Source organism: Corylus avellana, chromosome ca2 (assembly GCF_901000735.1).
Source record: "Corylus avellana chromosome ca2, CavTom2PMs-1.0".
NCBI lineage: Eukaryota > Viridiplantae > Streptophyta > Magnoliopsida > Fagales > Betulaceae > Corylus > Corylus avellana.
In genome coordinates this window covers 36778280-36801749 of record NC_081542.1, presented here as the reverse complement: position 1 = coordinate 36801749, position 23470 = coordinate 36778280, and the positions used below count along the sequence as shown (strand labels likewise).

At 35.3% G+C, this 23470-nt stretch overlaps 3 protein-coding genes across 3 annotated transcripts; 1 reads left to right on the top strand and 2 right to left on the bottom strand.

Moving 5' to 3' along the window:
- The first annotated feature begins 5894 nt into the window (after positions 1-5894).
- On the top strand, positions 5895-6239 carry LOC132169688 (E3 ubiquitin-protein ligase SIRP1-like). The gene has a single exon (XM_059580682.1). The coding sequence runs from the start codon at positions 5895-5897 to the stop codon at positions 6237-6239; it is 345 nt and encodes a 114-aa protein (XP_059436665.1).
- A 6715-nt stretch (positions 6240-12954) lies between these two features.
- LOC132169687 (E3 ubiquitin-protein ligase MPSR1-like) lies at positions 12955-13392 on the bottom strand. The gene has a single exon (XM_059580681.1). It carries the CDS (start codon positions 13390-13392, stop codon positions 12955-12957), a length of 438 nt encoding a protein of 145 aa, XP_059436664.1.
- A 755-nt stretch (positions 13393-14147) lies between these two features.
- On the bottom strand, positions 14148-15117 carry LOC132172171 (germin-like protein subfamily 1 member 13). The gene is made up of 2 exons (XM_059583621.1): positions 14983-15117; positions 14148-14778 (listed from the first exon to the last, which is right to left on the bottom strand). The coding sequence occupies exons 1-2, from the start codon at positions 15107-15109 to the stop codon at positions 14243-14245; spliced, it is 663 nt and encodes a 220-aa protein (XP_059439604.1). The 5' UTR covers positions 15110-15117; the 3' UTR covers positions 14148-14242.
- Between the last annotated feature and the right edge of the window lie 8353 nt (positions 15118-23470).

Genomic DNA, 23470 nt, shown 5'->3' with positions numbered 1-23470 from the left:
AATTTAATTATAAAATTTAAAAAATATTATAATCGTACTTTTCATAAGTATTATAAAATTTACTTTTCATAAGGAAAACTTGAATTTTGCTTAATCAAAACATTAATATAAAATTAGAAAGAATCTCTTGATATTGTTGGTGTAATACTTACTAGATTTCAATGCAAATAAAACTCAAAATCATGAACATTAATCAAAAAAGTACTTTTGTTGTAGAAAAAAATATGCATGAGATTTGTTGTTATAGTTTAATTTCAAATTTTAAACACATCTCTATCGAACTTTTCATTATAGATTGTAAAAAAAAAAACCAATCACGCCCATTTAAATAAAAAGACATACTAAAGATTATACACCAATATATTACTCAACATAATGACACACAATCATAAACTAAACATTGTATAAATGCATAAGTCACATAAAATTTGTCTATATATTATAAGGCCTTTAACTTTAATTAGTTTAATCCATACAAATTAAAACATGTTAAAATCTTTGTTCCCATATGTATAGTTTAAAATGAAAAATATAAAGAAAAACAATAACGAAAAGAAAACTTGGATTTTGATTATCAAAGCATTAATAGAAAGTTAGTAAGAATCATTAATATTATTAGTGTTATACTTATTATATTTCATACAAATTATAAAACCCATATAATCATGAACCTTAAAAAAAGGTAATTACAAATCTTTTAGTCAACAATGCAATCAAATAATCATCTCATATTATATTTATTCTTAATTATCTCTTAGGTGTTTTGAAGTTCCTTTTTTGGTATAATAATCAAATAAATTTTTGCCTTTTTTTACTTTCAAAAGAATAAAAAAAATTAAAAAATAAAAACCAAAAATTAAAAATTAAAAATTAAAAAAAAATTAAAAAAAAGGTACTCTAAAAAAAATATCTAAAAATCCGGGTAAATCATACAAATAAACAAAAAATCTCATAGGCAAAATGGCCTCGGACAAATATCAAGTAAGATGCATGTTATATCGAACAGTTAACAATTTTATAAACTAATGGACACTAAGCAAAAGTAAGCCCCAAGATGACGGTTGTGATTTTACGCTTAAGTTTGGACATCGAATATATAATTGCTCGTAAGATGCTAACCGTGTTTGTGTGTGTCTATATATATATTATTACTAAAGATTATTTTTGCTAATGAAATCAAAAATAAATACCTAATCATTATGTTGAGTAAAAATCCGACAATCTATACAATTAATAATTAATATACAATTATATATTTTAAAAAACAAAAATAATGCAATGAAATTTTTTTCTATTTTGTTTCTACATCCTATCATTTAATTCATCTAATTCAACTATAACATATAATATTATGTTATATACATATTAAAGTGATTAAACATAATAATACATAATTTGATTAGCATTATTTGTTTTCTTATTTGATTTTGACATTAATAATACTTAATTTATTGAATAATTTATATATGAAAAACTCTTCAAATATAATTAAACATCATTAATTATGCTAATTTAATGAACTAGTTTTTAAAGTAAAAACCGGTTCACTCTTAAAAAACAGCTCACAAATTATGCCTTAAAAAAACTGGTTTAGCATTAAAATAAGAAAAATGCTTGGCTTCATTAAAAAGTCCATCTTTTGGCCATTCTAATTTTAGGTGGCATAGCCCATTTTCCATAAATCTATTAATTTATTGTTTAAAATCTATTAATTTTAAAATGGGTCATGCCACCTAGGATTAAAATTGCCAAAAGATTGACTTTTTAGTGAAGCCAAGCATTTCTCTTAAAATAAAAAAGGGTTCATGCCACATGTCGCAATATTAAGGCACTTCTAAGAGTGATTCGACTTATATATATATACGATTAATTAGTCAAAGACTCGAAGGATCAAGTCTCGGCCAACAACATATCCACTAAATATTGTCAATTGAGATGATATTACCCAAAAAAAGAGGGGTTTAAGGATGTTTGGGAAAAAGGTGTCTTTTTTTTTTTTTTTTTTTTTTTTTTTTTTTAAAATTTTACTGTTCAAACGACACCATTTCTATAAAGTGGAGTCCTTTGAACAGTAACATTGTTCAAGCCGCACTATTCACGTATTAGAAGGTCTCGTTTGAACAGTAACAATGTTCAAACAACACTAACTCATTTTTGAAAATTAGGCGCCTAAAATTGGCGCTTATAAGCTGGACATGTCTCTCTCTCTCTCTCTCTCACTCGAAATGTCTCTCTCTCTCTCTCTCTCTCTCTCTCTCAAATGGATTATTTTTTTTTAAAAAAAATAATATATATATAGAGGGGTGGTTCACTCGCCACCCCCAAAGGTGGCCGGGGGTGGTCTGCAACCACCTCGAGGGTGGCTAGGGTGGCCCACGAGCCACCCCAAAGGTGAAGGTGGCCTCAAGCCATGCCCAGCCACATCTGGGGGTGGCTTGCTGGCTACCCCTCCCTCAATGAACTGCCAGCCACCTCTCTATTTTTTTTCTTAAAAAAAAAAAAAAAAAAAATTAACTTTTTTACCCTTCCAGAAATATATATATATAAATTTAATGTCAATTGTACAGGTAAACGACATTGATTAATGTTGTTTGAACGGTAAATGACACTTCATGAAAAGTTGCATTTCACTGTTCAAACATCACTTTTCATGTAGTGACATTTGAACAATAACGGCACCATTGATGAGGTGTCGTATGAGCCAAAAAGACATTAGATAGTGTCGTTTAAACAGTAAACAACGCTATCACTGATTCTCTACCCCATGTTTAATGTCCTTTACCAAGCGTCATTATTCAAACATTACTAAATAAATAGTGCTAAAGTTTTTTGGGCTTAAAACGTCACTATGTAAGTGTTACCGAATGAGTGATTTTTTTGTAGTGAAGTTCTCTCATTTTCCACTTAAAAATGGCTTCTAGTGGTAAGCATGACCTAGAAGTTGAGGTGAAGCCTCACGCAGATAAGTTATGGCCGAGGAAGTATAAGGGACTCCCCCCACCATCCTGTATATATATTATATAACGCATTACCTAACCATTGAATTTTTTCGTTTATTACATCAAGTGTTTCTTTTCATTATATATACATTTATATGAGTTTTTAATATCTTTAAATACTTATCTTATTGTAAATAACACGTATATCTTTAAATAAAAATAATGACTTTTTAAAATTCAAAAACTGTTTGTGATAATTCAAAACCACGTACACCAAGTTTATATTTATCCCTAGAAAATGTTGAAGGACTTATGACTTGTACATTACTGCAACAAAGCTTTGAGTGAGAGGGAGTCTAATATATATGATGGCATTGACAAATGGAAGTAATATAAAGACTTGGAATAGTAGGCAGTGGAAATTAATGAAAAATATTCCTTCTTATCCAAGCAAAATACGCAACCCATATTCCTTGTATCTGGATTCAAACGGATCATATCTGTGGATTCTTTTAGATATCTCTTACGTTTTGTATCCATAAATTTTCTAGTAATTAAGAAGCCTCTTCTTTTCCGGCAATTTTCTTCAGAAAATGTTCCTTTCTTGAGTTAAATGCAAGTAAATCTTATGATGACATATTCTTTCCTTCACCACTCTGATCATACCAATTGGGTGATTTGGGGAGGTTGTAATTTCGTAAGCCAGCCATGGCTGTGTTTTACCAAACTCTTCAAGTTTGAATCTTGGGTGTAGATTTTTCAGAACAAACGCCATGGTTTGTATAAAATTAAATCTTGACTATTCAAATTTTTAACCGGAGGTGTATATATAGTTTGTAAACTAATTAGATATGTAAGCATAGCTCCTCAAATAAAAATATTACTTTTCAAATTTGAAAAGTAACCAAATAACAAACTCTTTATATATTTCTCTTCTTTATTTCAATATTTTTTTTATTAGTTTTAGAATGTGTTGTAGCAAGATGTAGAGTTGGAAGAAAGAAGTGTATTACATTAAAGTGGAGAGAGAGTGAGAGGAAATAACATTTAAAAAAAAATGAATAGGGAGTGAATTTCAGCTCTTCAAATGTGGGGAGGCTTCTCACAAAACTAAATATAGGAAGGCAAGTAGGGAGTAATTTGTTAGAGCATGTTTTTCTTGTAAATTAAATTAGCCCAAATTTGATTGAAAGTGGTATTTAGGGCCCATTATGATGCTCTAATTAGATGTATTCGAGATCTCTAATATTATCCATGAGAAAGAAGAAAGAAAAAAAAAATGAAACGCAAAATTGTAAATTTTTTTTTGTATAACTTCATGAATAAAATCATGGTATTCTTCCATTCAAATTTTCTCTGTTGATGTTTTGAGCGCCCTTTTTGCCAACGGATGTGCCGTCATATTTGCTTTCTCCATCATGACCTAAGATTAGAAACTGTGCAAAACAATCTTCGCATCTTTAACCAACGTACCGTCTCTCTACCATAGTTGGTCTTCCAATTGAAAAACATGAATAATCTCTAGAGCATCACCTTCCAAAATAATATTCCGTAGGCTTAAATCTCTGCCAAAAAATACTATCTTCCAAGCTGCATAAACCTCTGCCATTATTGCGTCGGTGATATATATATGGAAGAGACTGCACACACATTAATGCCAAGACCTTATCCAAAATTGTTTCAAAAAAAAAAAAAAAAGACCTTATCCAAACTGTCTCTTACAATAACACCCACAGCCATCAACTTTATAGTCTTATCAATAGCCGCATCGCAATTTATTTTATATACACAAGCCGGAGGCGCCTTCCGCCTAGAGATCACATTCATTTGTTAAAAAAGTTATTCCCAGCATATCAACTTAAATTAAAGTTGGGCCCTAATTAAACAACTTTTAATCTCTTTTCTTAGATTTTGATGGATATGAACCACCTGTACATGTTCACGCATAATGGAGTATAGAACGTGTAACTGAAAAAGAGTGAAACTTTTGAAATAACGTAAACTTATTATCTAGACAGAACATTCATGTTTCAAAAAGTAAAATTAAGGATAAATTTCTTTCCTTGTATAACTAATCATTTTTAAAAACTTTTTATTACAATTATAAAATAAGCTAAAAACAATCAATAAAAAAATAAGTGATATATAATTAAGAGGATAAAAAAATGGTAGCGTTACACTACTTGATATGTTATGGCCAAAAAGAAAATAAATAAATAAAACATATCTCTCCCATCGACTCAGTGGCGGAGCCAGACAATTGATGTTGGGGTGCCGCTAAAATTTTTTTGAGAGTGCCGAGTGGTAACTTGCGTAAGTAGGAGGAAAAAAAAAAAAAAAAATTTTTTTTGGAAGTACTGTGTGGAACTTGGGTAGAAAAATAGCAAAAAAAAAATTAAAATTAAAATTAAAAGCTCACGGCATCCCCAAATTAAAGCCTCAAGTGGCTCTGCCACTCCAACCGACTCAATTTGAAATTCCTTGAATATTACGACCCTCTCTTTCATCTCCTTATCTTCCAAGTATTAATTAAGCCCAACGGTTTCTCTTCAACAATTCAACCCTATTTATATATTCATAGTATTCCATCGGCTTCTTCAATTCCTTTTCCCGCCGACATGGAGTTTGACAACTATTGCAGCGCTCTGCCGCTAGATATTGTAATGCCCGAAGACGACGACGACAATGCCTCCTCTGACGTGGACTTCGTCGTCGAGATCGAAGCTTCACATACTTACGTCCCTCACTCCATGCTTGAAGACGATTCCTGCGATCTACGGCTTTTTGATAACCTCGAGAGCGAGACATTCCGGAAAACATTCAAGGTGAAGCGCGACGCTATTCTTCATCAAACCACGTCCACGTCAACCGTATCCGACATGCTTTTTGAAGTCAGGCGTTCCCTTGGGGATTCAAGAATTCATGATACAAAGAATCTTGGGTTGCGCGAATGACATGGCGAGACAGAAACACTACGCGGGTTGGAATGTTCTGAGGATGCGTGTGACGGCTGAAGTGACGCAGTTCGTCGATGACGATTTTGTTTTGGGGTTGGCCGTCGACGACCGGGTTTGTGGGTTGGTTCCGGCAAGTGAGTCGTCGATTGAAGCGTTGGAGAAGGTGGAGATTGAACAAGGAACAGGGGAGACGTGTAGCATCTGTTTGGAAGAGCTCATCGGTGGCGCGGCAGCCGCTCGCATGCCATGTATGCACCTGTTTGATCAAAACTGCATCGTGAATTGGCTGCACAGGAATAATTTTTGCCCGCTCTGTCGATTCAAGTTGCCTGCCCGTGAATGATTTGATATGAATTGATGAGGAATTTTGTTTAGAAAAATTATATATAATTCTGATTGTCAATTACGAATTTATTAAAAATATATATCTCTATTTGATGTCTATAATTATGTGGTGTATGGGACTTGGGAACTGTTAAGAATATTACTTGTTATTTACTTCTTTAGGTATTATTAGTCTACTAGGTTTACCTTTTCTTATTCTACTAGGTTTACCTTTCCTTATTCTACTAGGTTTACCTTTCCTTAATCTATTAGGTTACTTGCCTCTCTATAAATAGAGGCCTCTGTATTCATTATTTTTATCAGAGTCAATACAATGTAGTCCATTGTGTGCTTTCGCTCTCTCTCTCTCTTCTCTCTCTTTCTTCCGCTTCTAATATATTATCCAATATATTTAACATGGTATCAGAGCCACCTTTCTGTGGCCTCCAATAAACGTCTTTGACGTTTTCCGGCGCCGCCAGTGTTATCCGGCGAATCATTCTCTCTGCTCCTCATGGTTCTCTATCTTCTCCTCGAGGTTTTCAGTGTATCACTATACCGCTTGAAAACCAGGAAGACAACCGTCCCAGAGCCGCCGCACACAGCCCCATCGGAGCTTCCATGCGCTCTCACGCGCCGCCCAAAATTTTTGGCAATTCCGCCACTGCCCTTCCCCCACCAGCCGCCACGGTGGTCCGATCACTTCTCCAAGGCCACCGATCGATAGCTTTCATCTCGGTGATTCCAGAACAAGTCCCATATCCTCCATACGACGCTCCACGCACCCCCACGCGCCCCCAGAAGTTTCGCGCGTCAGATCCACGCGCCAGTACACGCCTCCTCCGGTACACGCACCATCGTACCCACGTGCCACGCCATCCTTGCCACGTCAGCCCTAATTGCCACGTCAGCATAGCCACGCCAGCCCTACGTGTCACGTCATCAGTGCCACGTCATCAGTATCAAGTCAGACCTTACCACGTCATTAGTGCCACGTCAGCGTTGACTTTTCAATCGTTGACCGTTGACTTTGACTTTGACCACTGAAAAAATTGACCAGGTGTTTCCTACTCAATTTTTCGTCCTGATTTCAAATTTATGGTCTATTTTTGCTTTTGGCATCTCTATATGGCAGAAAACAAGACTCTTTTTCAAATTTAGGCGTTTGTTTTATGCGGTTCAAGTTGGTTTATGCTTATTCAATTCGGTTTTATAGCCTGTTCTTTGGCGCAATTCAATCCGGTTCATTCTTCTTGCGGATGGCACTCTCGGGTCAGACCAATCTTTCCTTAGGTCCATGGGTTTTCGGGCCAAAGAAGCCCCTTTCAACCGGCCCACTTATGCCTTGTCAAATGCCGCCATCACCGGTCACTGATTTGCCTCTTCAACCGGCCATTTTTCTCCCTACTTAGCTCAGCCGGCTAGGCGAGACGGTCTACTAGTTAGATGGGCCAGACTTTAGTTTAGCCGACAAGGCGAGACGGTCCAAGGGTTTCAGGCATGATTAGCCTCTTCAACCGGCCCTGCTTATCTCAGCCGACCAGGCGAGACGGTCTACTAATCAGACTTTAGTTCAGCCGACAAGGCGAGACGGTCCAACGGTTTCAGACATGATTAGCCTCTTCAATCGGGCCTACTTATCTCAGCCGACTAGGCGAGACGGTCCAAGGGTTTCAAACATGATTAGCCTCTTCAATCGGGCCTACTTATCTCAGCCGACTAGGCGAGACGGTCCAAGGGTTTCAGACATGATTAGCCTCTTCAACCGGCCCTACTTATCTCAGCCGACCAGGCGAGACGATCTACTAGCTAGAATTTTTGGGTCAGACTTTAGCTCAGCCGATCAGGCGAGACAGTCCAAGGGTTACGGGCCAAACAAGCCCCTTTTAACTGAACCTACTTTTCTCAGCCGACCAGGTGTGCTACTTCATTACTAATATATGGTTTTCAAGTCAAATTATAACCAAGTGAACCAAGCTCCAGCTTAAATGCATTGCTCAAATTCAGGCAGAATCCACGGGTCTCTAACAACTTTTATGGCGTTACTTCGGCAATTGTTTCGGCACAAGCAGCTTTTTCGGCGAATTCTTTTTTCTTTCCCTTTTCGTTTATCCAAACTCAAGTTTACACATTGAGTTTGAGGGGGGATGTTAAGAATATTACTTGTTATTTACTTCTTTAGGTATTATTAGTCTACTAGGTTTACCTTTTCTTATTCTACTAGGTTTACCTTTCCTTATTCTACTAGGTTTACCTTTCCTTAATCTATTAGGTTACTTGCCTCTCTATAAATAGAGGCCTCTGTATTCATTATTTTTATCAGAGTCAATACAATGTAGTCCATTGTGTGCTTTCGCTCTCTCTCTCTCTTCTCTCTCTTTTTTCCGCTTCTAATATATTATCCAATATATTTAACAGGAACCATGACTAATTGCCTTATGGAAAGCCCGTTTAGTAAAGAGTTTTGTTATGAATTTTTTGTTTTAATAGTAATAAAAAATAATGTGATATAAAGGTAAAAAGATATTTGAGAAAAGGACACGGTAGATTTTTATTTTATTTTAATTTAGGCTATTTCTTTACATCGAAACGTTTTGAATTATGCCACCTATTAAGACCGTGGCATTGTTATTGAGACAATTAGAAAGAATTTTCTTCCTAAAAGACTTCATTCTTTACTTTTGTACCGGCACTTCATTTTCAGAAACCAAAAGATAATTTTTTGCTATTTACAACATAGAGAGTAAGAACATTATAACAATATATACTAAATTCTCAATAATAACATGCCACATTTTTAATATATAGTATTTTTCAAGCGTTTCAATGCAAAGAAATGACTTAAACTACCTAATTTGAAAATCCACAATTTCTTTTATAGTCTATAGAAAAAATGAATGAGCATTGATTCAAATAGCTAAGGCGGATTTATCGAATTCATACTCCTATAAAAGGAATCGTAAGTTCTAGTCATACATAATACTCAAAAACATAGGTTGACGTTCCTAAATGGTAGCTCAATTTGTTGGAGATTATGGCCCATGAAACGGAGTTGAATCCGCCTCCGCTTTTCCCCTCTTTTTGTGCGGACATGTAAAAAAAAAAAAGAAAAAAGAAGGGGGGGTTAATATGGTTGGACCTACTAAATGTAGAAACCAGTCTAGTTATTCGGCAGAAATTCACATATTGACTAGAAGAACAATCCCTCGCTCAGCTCCCAGCTGCACATTTGTTACAAGTACCTGATGAAGCAAAATCAAATAACTTATTCTCTATCTTTCTCTTCTTCTTCTTTTTTTTTTCTAAAAAAAAAAATTTCCAATACCCATCTGAAAGCAACAAAAATCCAAATTCTACAAGGCCTAATCCAACTACTGAGGGATAGTTGATCAACAACAGAGTGAATCTCCATTCTGGTAAGAATCAGAGAAAACTTCACGATTTAGCCATGTAATTAACATTATGGGTGTCTTGTCAGCAGCCGCTTTCAAAACAAGATGCAATTTCAATTATATTTACATTATTTATGGAGAAATGTTATAGGTTAATACGTTCTTCATATTTGACCCATATTCTCCTATAAATTCAATAGATCAACCATTAGATTTGTGGCGTCTACATTTCACTTATATGGGATCCATATAAGGCTACAAATCTAATGGTTAATTTGTAAGATGAAATAAAATAGGAAAAAATATGGCTCCCCAAACTACCAGCTAGTTGCAAGTTGGCCCCCCAATGTTTAAAATGTAATAAAGTAGCCCCATGAAGTTCCAAAAAATGTCAAATTGGCCACTCCGTTAGTCAGCACCGTCAAATTAGATGAAAAATGCAATATGACATCGTTTTTTGAGGTTAAGTTACTAAAAAGCCTTTCTCGGAAGAAAAAAATCAATTTAAAAAAAGTCCCCCAAAACGACGTTGTTTGGGTTGAGAAAAAAATTAATTAAAAAACAAATTTAGAAGGGGTGGTTTAGGGGGTGGCTTGCCGGCCACCCCCAGGCTTTTTTAATTTTTTTTTTCAAGCCAAACGACATCATTTTGGGGAGCCTTTTTTTAATTGATTTTTCTTTTTTTCAAAAAGGCATTTTAGTAACTTAACCTCAAAAAACAACGTCGTATTGCATTTTTCATCTAATTTGACAGTACTGACTAACTGAGTGGCCAATTTGACATTTTTTGAAACTTTATGGGACTACTTTATTACATTTTCAACATTGGGAGGCCAACTTGCGACTAATTGGTTATTTGGGGGGCCATTTTATATTTTTCCCTATAAAAGAAATATGATCAAAATATTAACACCAATCATTAACAAGGCTAGGCATGTTGGATGATTTTCCAAAGGATATGAGTAATGACTATAGAACCATACTAAGAGAATTTTACTCTGAAAGATATGAAGATATAATATAATTGGATTCAACACCTATAAATTCACCACTCCATATCTCAAAAGTAAACATTGAGTTCATGGCTTGGTAATTCTGATTAAGGTCACCTTCACCTTTCCACAGAAAATGAGAAACAGCAAGAGAGATGAGCATGAAAGCAAAACAGAAGCTAGAGAGCAAGAAGAATAATGTTGGAGACAATTAGGTATAAATTGTAAGATGGGCAACCAAAATTCCCAAATAATTTGCTTTGAACAACTAAATTACAAAGTATGACATTACTAGATAGGGATATATATACTAATCCCAATTCAAGATGCAGCCCAAAATTGTTCACATGCTCCAGCCAAGTTCATAGTCTTCAAGAGGTAGCTCAATCGGCTAGGACTACGCCTAATGAAGTAAAGGTCACTAGTTCGAATCACCTTCCCCGCTCCTATGCGGATATGTCAAAAAAAACTACTAAAATTTTGGACAGCAACTGTTGTGTACTGCAGCTTACTCAAGACATTAGTATGTCCTCACCAAACAAAGATACATAAAGTACATGGTATTATTCAAAGACAATCATTAATAAGACTCGGGGGGAAAATACACTTTACTCCCCCAAGTTTAGGACGATTTTTAATTTGACCTCCAATGTTTCAATTTTTGCAATGCACCCTCCAAACTTCTAAATTTTTGCAATTCGACCAATTTTATCCCAAAATAACTAAATTGCCCCTAATTTTTTTTTTAACAAAAATAAAAATAAAAATTGGGGTTTAAAAATGGTGAGATGGCCAAAGGGGTGGCCACCCCGAATTTTTTTTAAAAATTTTTTATAAAAAATTAGGGGCAATATGGGAATTTTAGGATAAAATTAGTTGAATTGCAAAAATTTGGAAGTTTGGGGTGATGTATTGCAAAAATTGAAATATTGGAGGTTGAATTGAAAATTGTCCCAAACTTTGGGGGGGTAAAGTGTAGTTTTCCCTAAGACTCAACAGTAAATTACAGCAAACACAAAAACTTGAATTTTTGTTCTTTTCTGTTTTCAGCTTGTTTTGCCACATTCAAATCCCAATGATGCCTTACTCTAATACCCTAATTCTGGGAGAGTTATCCCATGTACAGGGGTTCTAAACTCAATACTATATATATATATATATATATATATATATTCACTTCATATACCCCATTTTCTTGGGTAAACTTCGGACTCATGTAAAGTGCTCTCTCCACACGAATCAAATAATATTCCGGCTTCGTCAACATGCTGGCTCCAAAAAATTGTTTGCACCCAAGGTGATTCGAACTTTAGACCCCATAGAATGCCACCAAGACTAAGACCCTTACGACTTGAGTTTAGTTTTTTAAAGTCAATACTCTCATTGATGATCAAATATTATTTTGGCAGCCACTCAGAAGCTGCTTGTCACAGACACTCTTATTGGTGAAGCTTTAGCCGCTATTGTTGTGATGGAAACCCACAACAATGAATAGAAATATTGAACTCCTTTCGGGTAGGAGAGACCACAATTAAATCCAATTAGAGTTGGAAACAAACCATAAACAAGCTTTCGCTTAATAATTCTTCACTCTTCTCGATCAATGACAATATGCTCTTTAAATAGAGTACAATAGAATGATAAACTGATAAGAACTCTAATTAATCATAATTCTAATCTAGTTCCAATTTTAAATAATATAATCTTAATGAATTGGAATGAAATACAAATCTAATCTCTATCATCTTGCATCTCAGTTGTCTTTATCCTCGGCCTTCAATTCTCTTTTTTTGGAGGGTGATGCTCTTCTTGTGATTTTGGCTATCAATACTCTTTTTCCCTCTTGGAATTTTTCTAATATCATTTTTGATATTATATTAGGTTTGTCCTCCTTTCAAAGTTAGAATGTTTTAAAAGTGTCTCTTAATACAAATTTCTGTGCACATGCTCTTACAAAGTGGGCCGCTTCCCATCTTGTTTTTAGAAGCATTCCCAAAAGATATTACATTGTCTCTTCCATCCTGATCAAGAATAGAAAACATCCTCCCCTTTAACCCTTTTTCCCTATTCAATTAAAAAAAAAAAAAAAAAAAAAAAAAACCACTAAAATTTTGGAAAGCAACTATTGTAGGTCCTCACCAAACAAAAATACATAAAGCAGATGTTATATATCCATATAACAACAAACACTAAACTTGAATTTTTTGGAGAACTATACAATTTTATTAGGTTGCTCCAGTAATTTGGAATCCAACATGAAGAAGCCAAAAATTGAATAATAAGTCATAATTTGTATAAAAAGTAAATTGAAAATGAAACCCCAAATAAGAAATTAAAATCCTTGCCCATCTCAATGGACAGGGGGCAATGGGTAGCGGCAGAGGGGACAGAGGCGACTCATCTTCAGCCACTTGACAATGCAACCTCCGTGATAGACATGGGAGCACGGCAGCCGAGTGAGCTCCAGCCCACCCTCAAATTCCTCCGTGCAAATTATGCACTCTCCGATCCACCCCAACCCATCTTCAAAGGTTACCTTCTCCAATCGCTCGATTGCAGATCGAGTGGCAGGGATGGGTCTGCCCACATCGACCGCCATAGACTCCCTCAAAAGTATATCCATAACCTCCTTGGACTCATCATCATCATCATCATCATCATCAACCTCCTCAGAAACGACCGTCATATGTTCAAGGGCTACCACGATCGGCGCCCTTCCCGTCCCGGCGGCGGCCGCCAATGAGATATCTCGCAATACGGCTTGGCGGTGTTCTGCGAGGGCACCCATTTCCGAAAGCACGGACAACATGCGAGCTCCACCATTGCACAACAGAACCGCGTGTTTTGGGACCCAGAAGGTTCTCAATCGGGTGGGAGATCGCGTTGGCACGACGGACACCGGATGGTCGACATCGCCGATGAATTTCTCGATTCGTTGCCACTCCACTCAGTGACGCGAAATTCGATGGCAACCTCACCCGCTGCGTGTGGGTGCGCGCTGATGAGTGGTCTTGGTTAGACCTTTTATTGTGTAGAATGGGTGTTTGTTCTCTTCTAATTTTGTGGCTGGTTAAAAAAAAAAAAAATCAGTTGAAAGAAAAAGAACGGGTGTTCGTTCTCTGCATTTAAGGCCCATAATTGACCTCATTTATGGCTCATAGTTGACTTTTATTTCATCTCGTAGTTGACTCCCATTTAAAGCTCATAGTTGGCCTCATTTTTCACCATTTTGTTGGCCTTCATTTTGGTATATTGTTATTTAATTAGGCAAATCTCCGGTCACCGTTGCCAACCGCCTCCAGTCATCACCACCAGTGAGACTTTGGTTCAACCCTTTCTATTCGTTATTTCGGTGAAACTCTAAATTAACAAGAGAAGTATTTTAATTTTTGTTGTTTTCATCTATTTTGTTGGCAAGTCCCTTCTGTCTTGCATCCATATCTTTCTGTGTTTTACTTAGAGAGAGAGAGAGAGAGAGAGGAGCTCAAAAAACATCAATATTATATTATACCTCAACTCCACCTAGAGAGAGTTACATAGGCAACCTTTTATTCTATTATCATTACGATGGAATGAGGCTAACATGGCTAAAAGATGAAGGTCATAACAGTTCCATAAGTTTCTTAGTTGTTGTTCCATTAGAATGTTTTCTGAAGATATTCAATAATCTTCGGCTCAAGTTGGAAGGTCTTGGCGAGAACATCAGGATTGATAGGAGGATTAGATCCGAAAACAGCGTCTGCTATCCTCATAACACTTGGATTTTGGCTGCTTAGACTAGCAAAGGCTACAGCATTGGTGTGCCCCACGTTGAACTGGAAGTGAATGAGACCAATTGGAAACACAAACACATCTCCCTTTTTTAGAACTTTGGAGAAAAGACGATTTTCCGGGTTGGATGTGACAAAACCAACGTACAGAGTACCCTCCATGACTATTAGAATCTCAGAGGCATGAGGGTGAGTGTGGGGAGGGTTTACGCCATATGGTGCATAGTCAATGCGAACTATGGATATCCCTAAAGTGTTGAGGCCTGGAATCAGGTCCACATTCACAAGAGTAACATTCGACCCAAGTGGATTGGCCGTATTTCTAGGAATCTGAAGCCCTTGGAAGAAGAAATCATTGGCATTGGCAAGCTTAAAATTCTTGCAGAATTTTCCATTCACAAACACTGCAAGAAAGAAATCTTTGTCAGTACTAAAGGAAAAAGAAAAGTGACACATTCATAATAATAGTTTGTAAGATGCCATACAACTAACAGTCTTGCTTCTAAGCAGAATGTAATGAGCTTTAATACTTCACATGATCAGAACCATTATATATATGTAGAAGCTTGATAAATAAATAAGTAAAAACTATATATGTATATATATACCTGCAGACTTGGGATCATCAATTGCTACACAAATGTCTTGAAGAGGGCTGGGATCATAGGCAGAGACAAGGGAGGATGTGAGTGACAAGAGAGCCACAATTGCAAGGAAATGGACTCCTTTCATCATATCTAATATATTACTTTAATGGTGATGGGTGATAAATCTTGCATGGAAAACCTGTGTATTTATAGATAAAAGCTGTTGAACAGGGCAATGTTTGAGTCAAAGAAAACACAGCAAGTCTTCAGAGATTATGGATTAAATAAGAGAAAGTTGGAAGTTCTTCAACAACTACTGCATGCATAATTTTAAGCTCGTTAGGTTTCATCTTCTCATGCTTTTTCTCTTTGCTTAATGGATTCGTCTTATTCTTGACATGTGCTCATTTTTTGATTGGGCCATGGCAGCACTTCATTATTGCCATAACATATTTGTAAAGGTACCTTCGTCAATCAACAAAGAAATTAAGCACTCAAATCTTTTGCCTCATTGGATATGATCTTGCTTCAGCATAGCGTGTACAACAGAATTATAAGTCTATGTCTTAAGATATGTTAGGTAAATATTTATTGCGTTAAGAAATATTTATTGTATTAAGGTGTGATAATGGAAAACCAAAAACAAAAAAACAAGAAAGAAAGTATTTGCAAAGTTCATGTAATTCAACCTAATATAATGACTTGTGCATTAAGGCAACAAAGCCTTGAGAAGGAGTTTATAATCAGGATTTTGTATTTGGGGGGTCCGAAGATATATATAGTCTCTTTATGTGTGTGCGCATTCGTGTTTATGTAAAATAAAAATAGGCAAGTTTTAAATTCAATTTCATATTAAATCATAGTGTATTTGTGTGTTTTTTAAAATGATGTTTTGCTTTCAAATAGTAAGCGCGTTCGAGACGCATCCCAAGTTTAAAATTAAAAAGATTTGACATAATAGTAGACATGTCATTTGAGGGTGAAAAATTAAACATTTGACGGGGCAACAATATAAGAAATAGTATTTCTATAGAATTTTTTTAAAAATAAAATAAAATTAAAAATTTGAACCTATGTTAGTTCGCCGTGCCTATAATTAGAGGAGTGTTAGGCTTACAAACAAATTTTACAAAAAAAATTTTACAATCTGGTGTGGCACAATATGATTAAGTTTTTCAAAATTTGAATTTATTTTATATTCAATCATGTTGTGCCACATCAGTTTGTAAAAATTTTTTTTTGTAAAATTTGTTTGTAAACCTAGCATTCCTCCAATAATTAATGTTAAAGTGCTTGAAATTTGTACTTAATGGATTTCATGGGGAAAAAAAAAAAAAACAACAGGGTAAAACTTTGAATTTTTTTCACATAACTGCACATGAATTTCTTCTTAAAACAAAAACAAAAAGAAATTGGAAACCAAACAAGGCTTTAGTACACTAGTGGAAATTACTGTAATTTCCTTCTAATCCAATCCAAATACACTCCCATTCCTTGTAGAGCTGTAAATGAGCCGACACACTCGACAGCTCGCTCGCTACCCGCTCGACTAAGCTCGACTCAAACTCGAGCTCGACACTGTAAAAACTCGCTCGTTATTGTTGAAACTCGCTCGATTAGCTAGTGACACATACCCGACTCGCTCGATTAAGCTCGACGGGGGCTCGTGAGCTCAACTCATTTAACTTGGGATCGGCAGGCTCACCCGAGCTTGTTTAGGGATCGTGAGCTCGACTCGTTTAACTAGATAATCGCTCGACTCGTTTAGGGCTCGTGAGCTCGACCCGTTTTATCATCTGACCTGACCCAACCCACACGACAATGTAACTAAAAAAAAAATTAACCATGTTATTAATCAATAATAATCATAGCTTGATAGCTTCAATATGTATACAATTAAGTAATTAAGATCTAAGGTTATAGTATAACTAACATTATATGGAATATGTTATTATTTATAGGTTTAATGTCCAATTAATTAGTTGAAAATAATAATAATAATAGTAATCATCATATTCATAGGTTCAATGTGTGTACAATTAATTAATTAAGATATAAGGGTATAGTATAACTTATACTATAAGTATACAACTAACATTGTATAGAGTATAGACAATGTTATTATTTATAGGTTTAATGTCCAGTGTCCAATTAATTAGTTAAAAATAATAATAATAGTAATCATCATATTCATAGGTTCAATGTGTGTACAATTAATTAATTAAGATATAAGGGTATAGTATAACTTATACTATAAGTGTACAACTAACATTGCATAGAGTATAGACTATGTTATTATTTTTAAGTTTAATGTCCAATGTCCAATTAATTAGTTAAAAATAATAATAATAATAATAGTAATCATCATATTCATATGTTCAATGTATGTACAGTTAATTAATTAAGATATAAGGGTATAGTATAACTTATACTATAAGTGTACAACTAACATTGTATAGAGTATAGACAACGTTATTATTTATAGGTTTAATGTCCAATATCCAATTAATTAGTTAAAAATAATAATAATAGTAATCATCATATTCATAGGTTCAATGTGTGTATAATTAATTAATGAAGATATAAGGGTATAGTATAACTTATACTATAAGTGTACAACTAACATTGCATAGAGTATAGACTACGTTATTATTTTTAGGTTTAATGTCCAATGTCCAATTAATTAGTTAATAATAATAATAATAGTAGTAATCATCATATTCATATGTTCAATGTATGTACAGTTAATTAATTAAGATATAAGGGTATGGTATAACTTATACTATAATTTATGGGTATTAGGTTTAATGTCCAATGTCCAATTAATAAGCTATTTATAGATTTAATAATAATAATAATAATTTATAGGTATTAGGTTTAATGTCCATTGTACAATTAATAAGCTATTTAAAAAATTAAATTATATGGTACTACTTAAATGCAATAAAATGTATTAAGTAGTATTTAAGTTTTTACCTTTTAAGTATTGTTTTAATCTGTTAACTAATGTCCAATGGTATTGCAAAATAAATGACAATAAATATAATGCTATAATTCCTATAAAGTATAAACTATAAAACTAATCTTACGATTCCTACCAAACACAAGTTACAACTTACAAGTTACAACACAAGTTTTTTTTTAAAAAAAAAAACCAAACATATGTTTAGAGTTTTTTTAGGGTACTAAAATGAACAACTTGTTAACTTAAATAAACGGTTGTGGTTGAATTCATTTGAATTTTATTAAAGATCTACGGTTTAGATCATTTATGGGAAAACAGAGAAGCGAGCTCACATAAAATTGTGCACACGGGATAATTCAATTTTTTTGAATTTTGAAAAAATCTGAACTTTTACTTTAATTAATCTTATCCGTCCGATTAATTTCCATTATTTCGTAGCCGTTTGATTTGCAAAGTGGACGACAGCTGTATACCACCCCGCAGAGATATTTATCTGGTGTTTCGCCTAACACCATGGGCTTATTGATCGAATGGTCATAACTTAAATGAAAATTTTAAGATCATAATCAACGGTATAAAAAAATCACGTTCGCAAATGAAACCGGACTCACTTAAGTCACGCCGCAGAGAATTACTTCCAGTACTCTCTTTTCGCACGCAACGCACAGGAAAAGAGATTGACGCGCCTCGATTATGCAAGATTTATTTCCAGCCGTCCATTTTTTCGAGATTAAACGTCAACCGTTAGATTGAGAAATTGGAACCCAGCTGTCACGCACGCCTACATGTGGTAGTTATCTGGTGTTACAATTTGCCTGATGAGCTCACTAATCCAACCGTCTGAAATAAATCCAAAAATAAATCTTAGATTTAACGGTCAAGATGGAATATTTTGCATATATGGCACTAGATTCACCAACTCACGCACGCGGTGGATAAATTATCCACTTCTCGTTCTTCACGTACGCACGGGAAAACGAGCCTTCAATTATGACTCACATATCAGTCGTCCATTGTTTTGAGATTAAACTACAGCCGTTGGATCAATGAAATGGAGGACAGCTGTAAACCATGCCCAATGTGAGAGTGATTTGGTGTTCCGCTAGACAGAGTAAGCTACCTATAATCACCTGATCGAACGATTGAAATAATATAAATAAAATATTCTATATAATCTACGGATTGTATTAAAGGGTTGCACGGGATTACAGTAGTCACGGCCGTATTGGATTAAAAAATTTAAAACTTAAAAGAAGGACACGCGGCAGGCTAGGACAAAATAAAAATTTTTGGATTAAATCCAACCGTTCATTTTTTATTTTTGTTTAAACATTTATTAGATCCAAAGGCTGGGAATCGTTTTGAGAAAAAAAAAACCCTAAAACTAATCGTCCATTCGTCTGCCTGGGGCGGGGAGATCAAGAGACGAGAGGGAGAGGGATTGAGTCTGAGGGAGATGAAGAGATGAGAAGGAGAGGGACTGAGGGAGAACCGGAGAAAGCGATCTCATTTGCAGATTCGCAATGGTCACTGCAGGAACTATGAAGTCACTGCAGTGAGCATTCAATGCCAGTCTCAGCCCTCTCCCATTGTGGTTGAAGAATTGAATGCTCGCATTCAATCCTTCTCAACCCCCACCCAACAACCCGTTTGTTCCAGTTTCCCAATCAAGCCTACCCAGCCGTTGATCGATCATTTCTCCACTACATCTAATGGCTTCTAGCCATTCGTACAATATTTTTGAGAGAAGCTCTTGAGGTAACACGTGAATCTCTTCCAGTCTTCCATTTCAAACCAAAAGATTTGAGTTTGTGTATACAAGAGACTACCAGAGTACTAGTTGTTCACTGAATCACCTATGCGGCTATGCCGTCCAATCTCGCCGCCAAATCCCCATTTTTTTTTTTTTTGCTTATTTAAGTTATTTGAGTTATTTAATTGATTTCTGATTTTTTTTTTTTTTTTGTTAACATGTGGTTCTAATGTGTGCCGTGTGCCGTGTGCCCCTGACTGTGTGTTGTGGTGTGGCAGGTTTCTCTTCTCCAAACCCTAGCCCCTAGGCGTAGCATATACCATTCCGATGGCTATTGATCTGACGGTGATGGTCCTGATGGACATGGCACTTGAGTATTGGGGTTCCAGTTCCAGTCTCTTGCTCTGTTTTTTATTCATTCCCATCCCCTTTTTATACATGCTCTGTAACTTTGTTTGCTCTATCCTTTATTATCGATTCGACAAAACGAACTTGTTCATTCTTTTGAAGAGTGAAGCTAGCAGACTCTGTCACTCGACTCACTCTAACTCTCTAAGTTATGTTTATCCTAACTCCTATCTTCCTGAATCATACCTTGTTTGGTCTCTTAAATTATTTTCTGATTTGATTGTGAGTTGTTTAGTTAATTTCTAATTATATTGTGTGTTTTTATCATTTCAGAGAGGAAATTGTGCACACTGCCTCCTTAAATTGGTGGGTTGTAGACTTGTATTTGCAAAGTACAAACCCTATTGTAAGTTGCAACATATTCAGTTGTCTGTCGGAGGCTCAGGTTTTTAACAACTTATGCTAAATTAATAGGAAACCCTAATTAAGTTATGCTATGTTTTTTATCCCCGAGTAGTAATGTATGTTTGTTATATTTTGTTATGTATAAGTATAATGCATTAATGTGCCTAATTAAGTTATGCTTTGAGCCTTTGATTAAGTTCTGTTAAGTTATGCATTTATTCTCAATGTGATGAATTTTTGCCCATCTCATTAATTCATGATCTAAAAAATTTATGCTTTGATATTTGCTCTCTAATTAATGATGTAAATGTTTGTTATATTCTGTTATGTACAAGAATAATGCATTAATGTTCCTAACTAAGCTTTGCTTTGAGCCTTTGATTAAATTCTGTTAAGTTATGCATATATTCTCAATGTGATGAATTTTTGCCCATCTCATTAATTCATGATCTAAACACTTTATGCTTTGATTTTTGCTCTCTGATTAATGATGTAAATGTTTGTTATATTCTGTTATGTACAAGTAAAATGCATTAATGTGCCTAATTAAGGCTATTAAGCTATGCTTTGAGCCTTTGATTAAGTTCTGTTAAGTTATGCACACTGCCTATGTTAAAGCAAAAACATAAGTTATTCTGTTATGTATAATATATTCTGTTAATGTAGTTTCTGTTAATTGATTTTTTATTTTCCATTAATGTATTATGTTATTTTATTTATCGAGTTTTTTAATTTTACAAATTATTAACAGTTATCATGGACAATACATTTCAACTCAATGATGTTGATATGGGTGATGATTCACCCACTGCCGACCCTACTCTTGGATCTAGTGTGTCTGCTAGCACTGAATGCACACCAGATGAACATGTTAATCTGGTTTCTCCTACTGTTGTTGTATCTAGGGATGGGGCTGGTCTTGGGGATGGGGATGGGAATGGGGATGGGGATGGGGTTGGGCCTGGGGCTGGGGGTGAAGGTGGGTCAGTTGCCTTCCAAAGGAGGGAAAGGCAAAGGACTTCCAAAGTCTGGAATGACTTTTCTTCTATTGAAATAAATGGTGTGAAAAAATCCCAGTGTAATTGGTGTAAGAGGTTGTTTTCTGTAGGGAAATCTAGTACTACCTCCACCCTTAGTAGGCATCTAGCTGCTTGTGTGAAGTTTGTGGAGTTGAATAGCCTTAAGAAGCAAAAGACTTTGTCTTTTGAACCTAGTGATGACAATGATGGATTAGGGACCTTGACAAACTTTACTTTCAATGAGAAGAAAGTTAGAGAACTTGCTGCCCATATGGTACTTCTACATGAATATCCCTTTAATATGATGGAGCATGAACTTTTTAACAAGTTCATGAGGGCTTGCACACCATACTGGAAAAAAATTAGTCGTGCCACTGTAAAAAGTGATTGCATTGCCACTTATAACATTGAAAAGCAAAAGTTGAAAACACTTATAAGTGGGATTGATAGGGTAAACATAACTACTGATATGTGGACCTCCTCCCAAAGGGTTTTATATATGGTGGTTACTTGCCATTTTGTGGATTCTAATTGGCTACTCCAAAAGAGGATTTTAAATTTTTGTAATGTACCTCCTCCACATTCGGGTGTTGTTATTGCTGAAGCCTTAAGAAACAATTTTATTGAATGGGGCATTTTGGATAAAGTACTTATAATAACTGTTGATAATACAAGTGCTAATACTGCTGCCATTGACATTTTGAGAGGTGATTTTGAGTTGAGGGGTAGTTTGCCTATTGGGGGGCTTATGTTTCATGTTAGGTGTTGTGCTCATATTACCAATTTATTGGTGCAAGCAGGACTTTCAGAAATAGGGGACATAATAGATTCTGTTAGGGCAGGGGATTAAATATATAGCGGCTTCTGAGAGGTGGTTGATTGCATTTAGTGATATAGCAAAGTGTTTGGACTTGGGTTCTAATAAACTTGTTTTAGATGTTCCTACCAGATGGAATAGCACCTACTTGATGTTGAAGACTGCAATTAGGTTTAAGAAAGTGTTTCCTAGATACCATAGAGTAGAGCAGGCTTTTCTGTGGGTGGTAAGTCCTGAACAGTGGGAAAAGGTTGAGAATGTGAACCAAGTTTTAGCTGTTTTCAATTATGTGACCAATGTTGTCTCTGGAAGTGACTACCCTACATCCAATCTATTTCTACCTGAGGTGTGGAGAATGAAAGAAATTGTGGATATTAAGGGTGGGGATATGAATGAATATATGAGATTAATGTCAGCTAAGATGAGTGATAAATTTGATAAGTATTGGGGTGAATCTAATATGGTGATGGCTTTAGCTACTATGTTGGATCCTAGATACAAAATGAAGTTGATTAGGTTCTGTTTTCCTATCATTTATCCACTTGATACAAAAGGTGATAACATAAAGGCTGTGTTGAGTACTTTGAAAGAGTTGTTTGAGGTTTAAATTGCTGCCCATAATGCATCTATCATTCAACAACAAGCAGCTGCTGAAGTCAGTGTTGCTACTACTTCAATTGCCTCTGTTACAGAGGAAGTTTCTGGTGGCAGATCACGCTTTAGGCAACATATTAGAAGCAATGACATCATCCGGCCCATAAAAAAAATAGATTTGGATGTATATCTGAAGAAGATGTATTCATTTCTGATAGTGAGAATGGTGAAGATAGTGATGCAAACTTTGACGCTTTGGGATGGTGGAAATCCAATGCCTTAAAGTACCGCATCTTATCTAAGATGGCACGGGATGTATTGGCTGTTCCAATCAGTACAGTTGCTTCAGAATCATCTTTCAGTGCGGGTGGTAGAGTTATTGAACCCCATAAAGCATTATTATCAATTGATACTGTTGAGATGCTCCTATGTGGTTCAGATTGGGGTAGAGCACTTCATGGCATTAAAAAAAAATCTCGAATACCTGTAAGTTTATGATTCTGTTATTTTATTTATTTCCATTTTCCAAGCTCTTTTTTACTTATAATTTCACCTTATTAACTTTGTGTTTGTGTTTGTAGAAAATGGTGGAAGTGGAATTGCCAAAT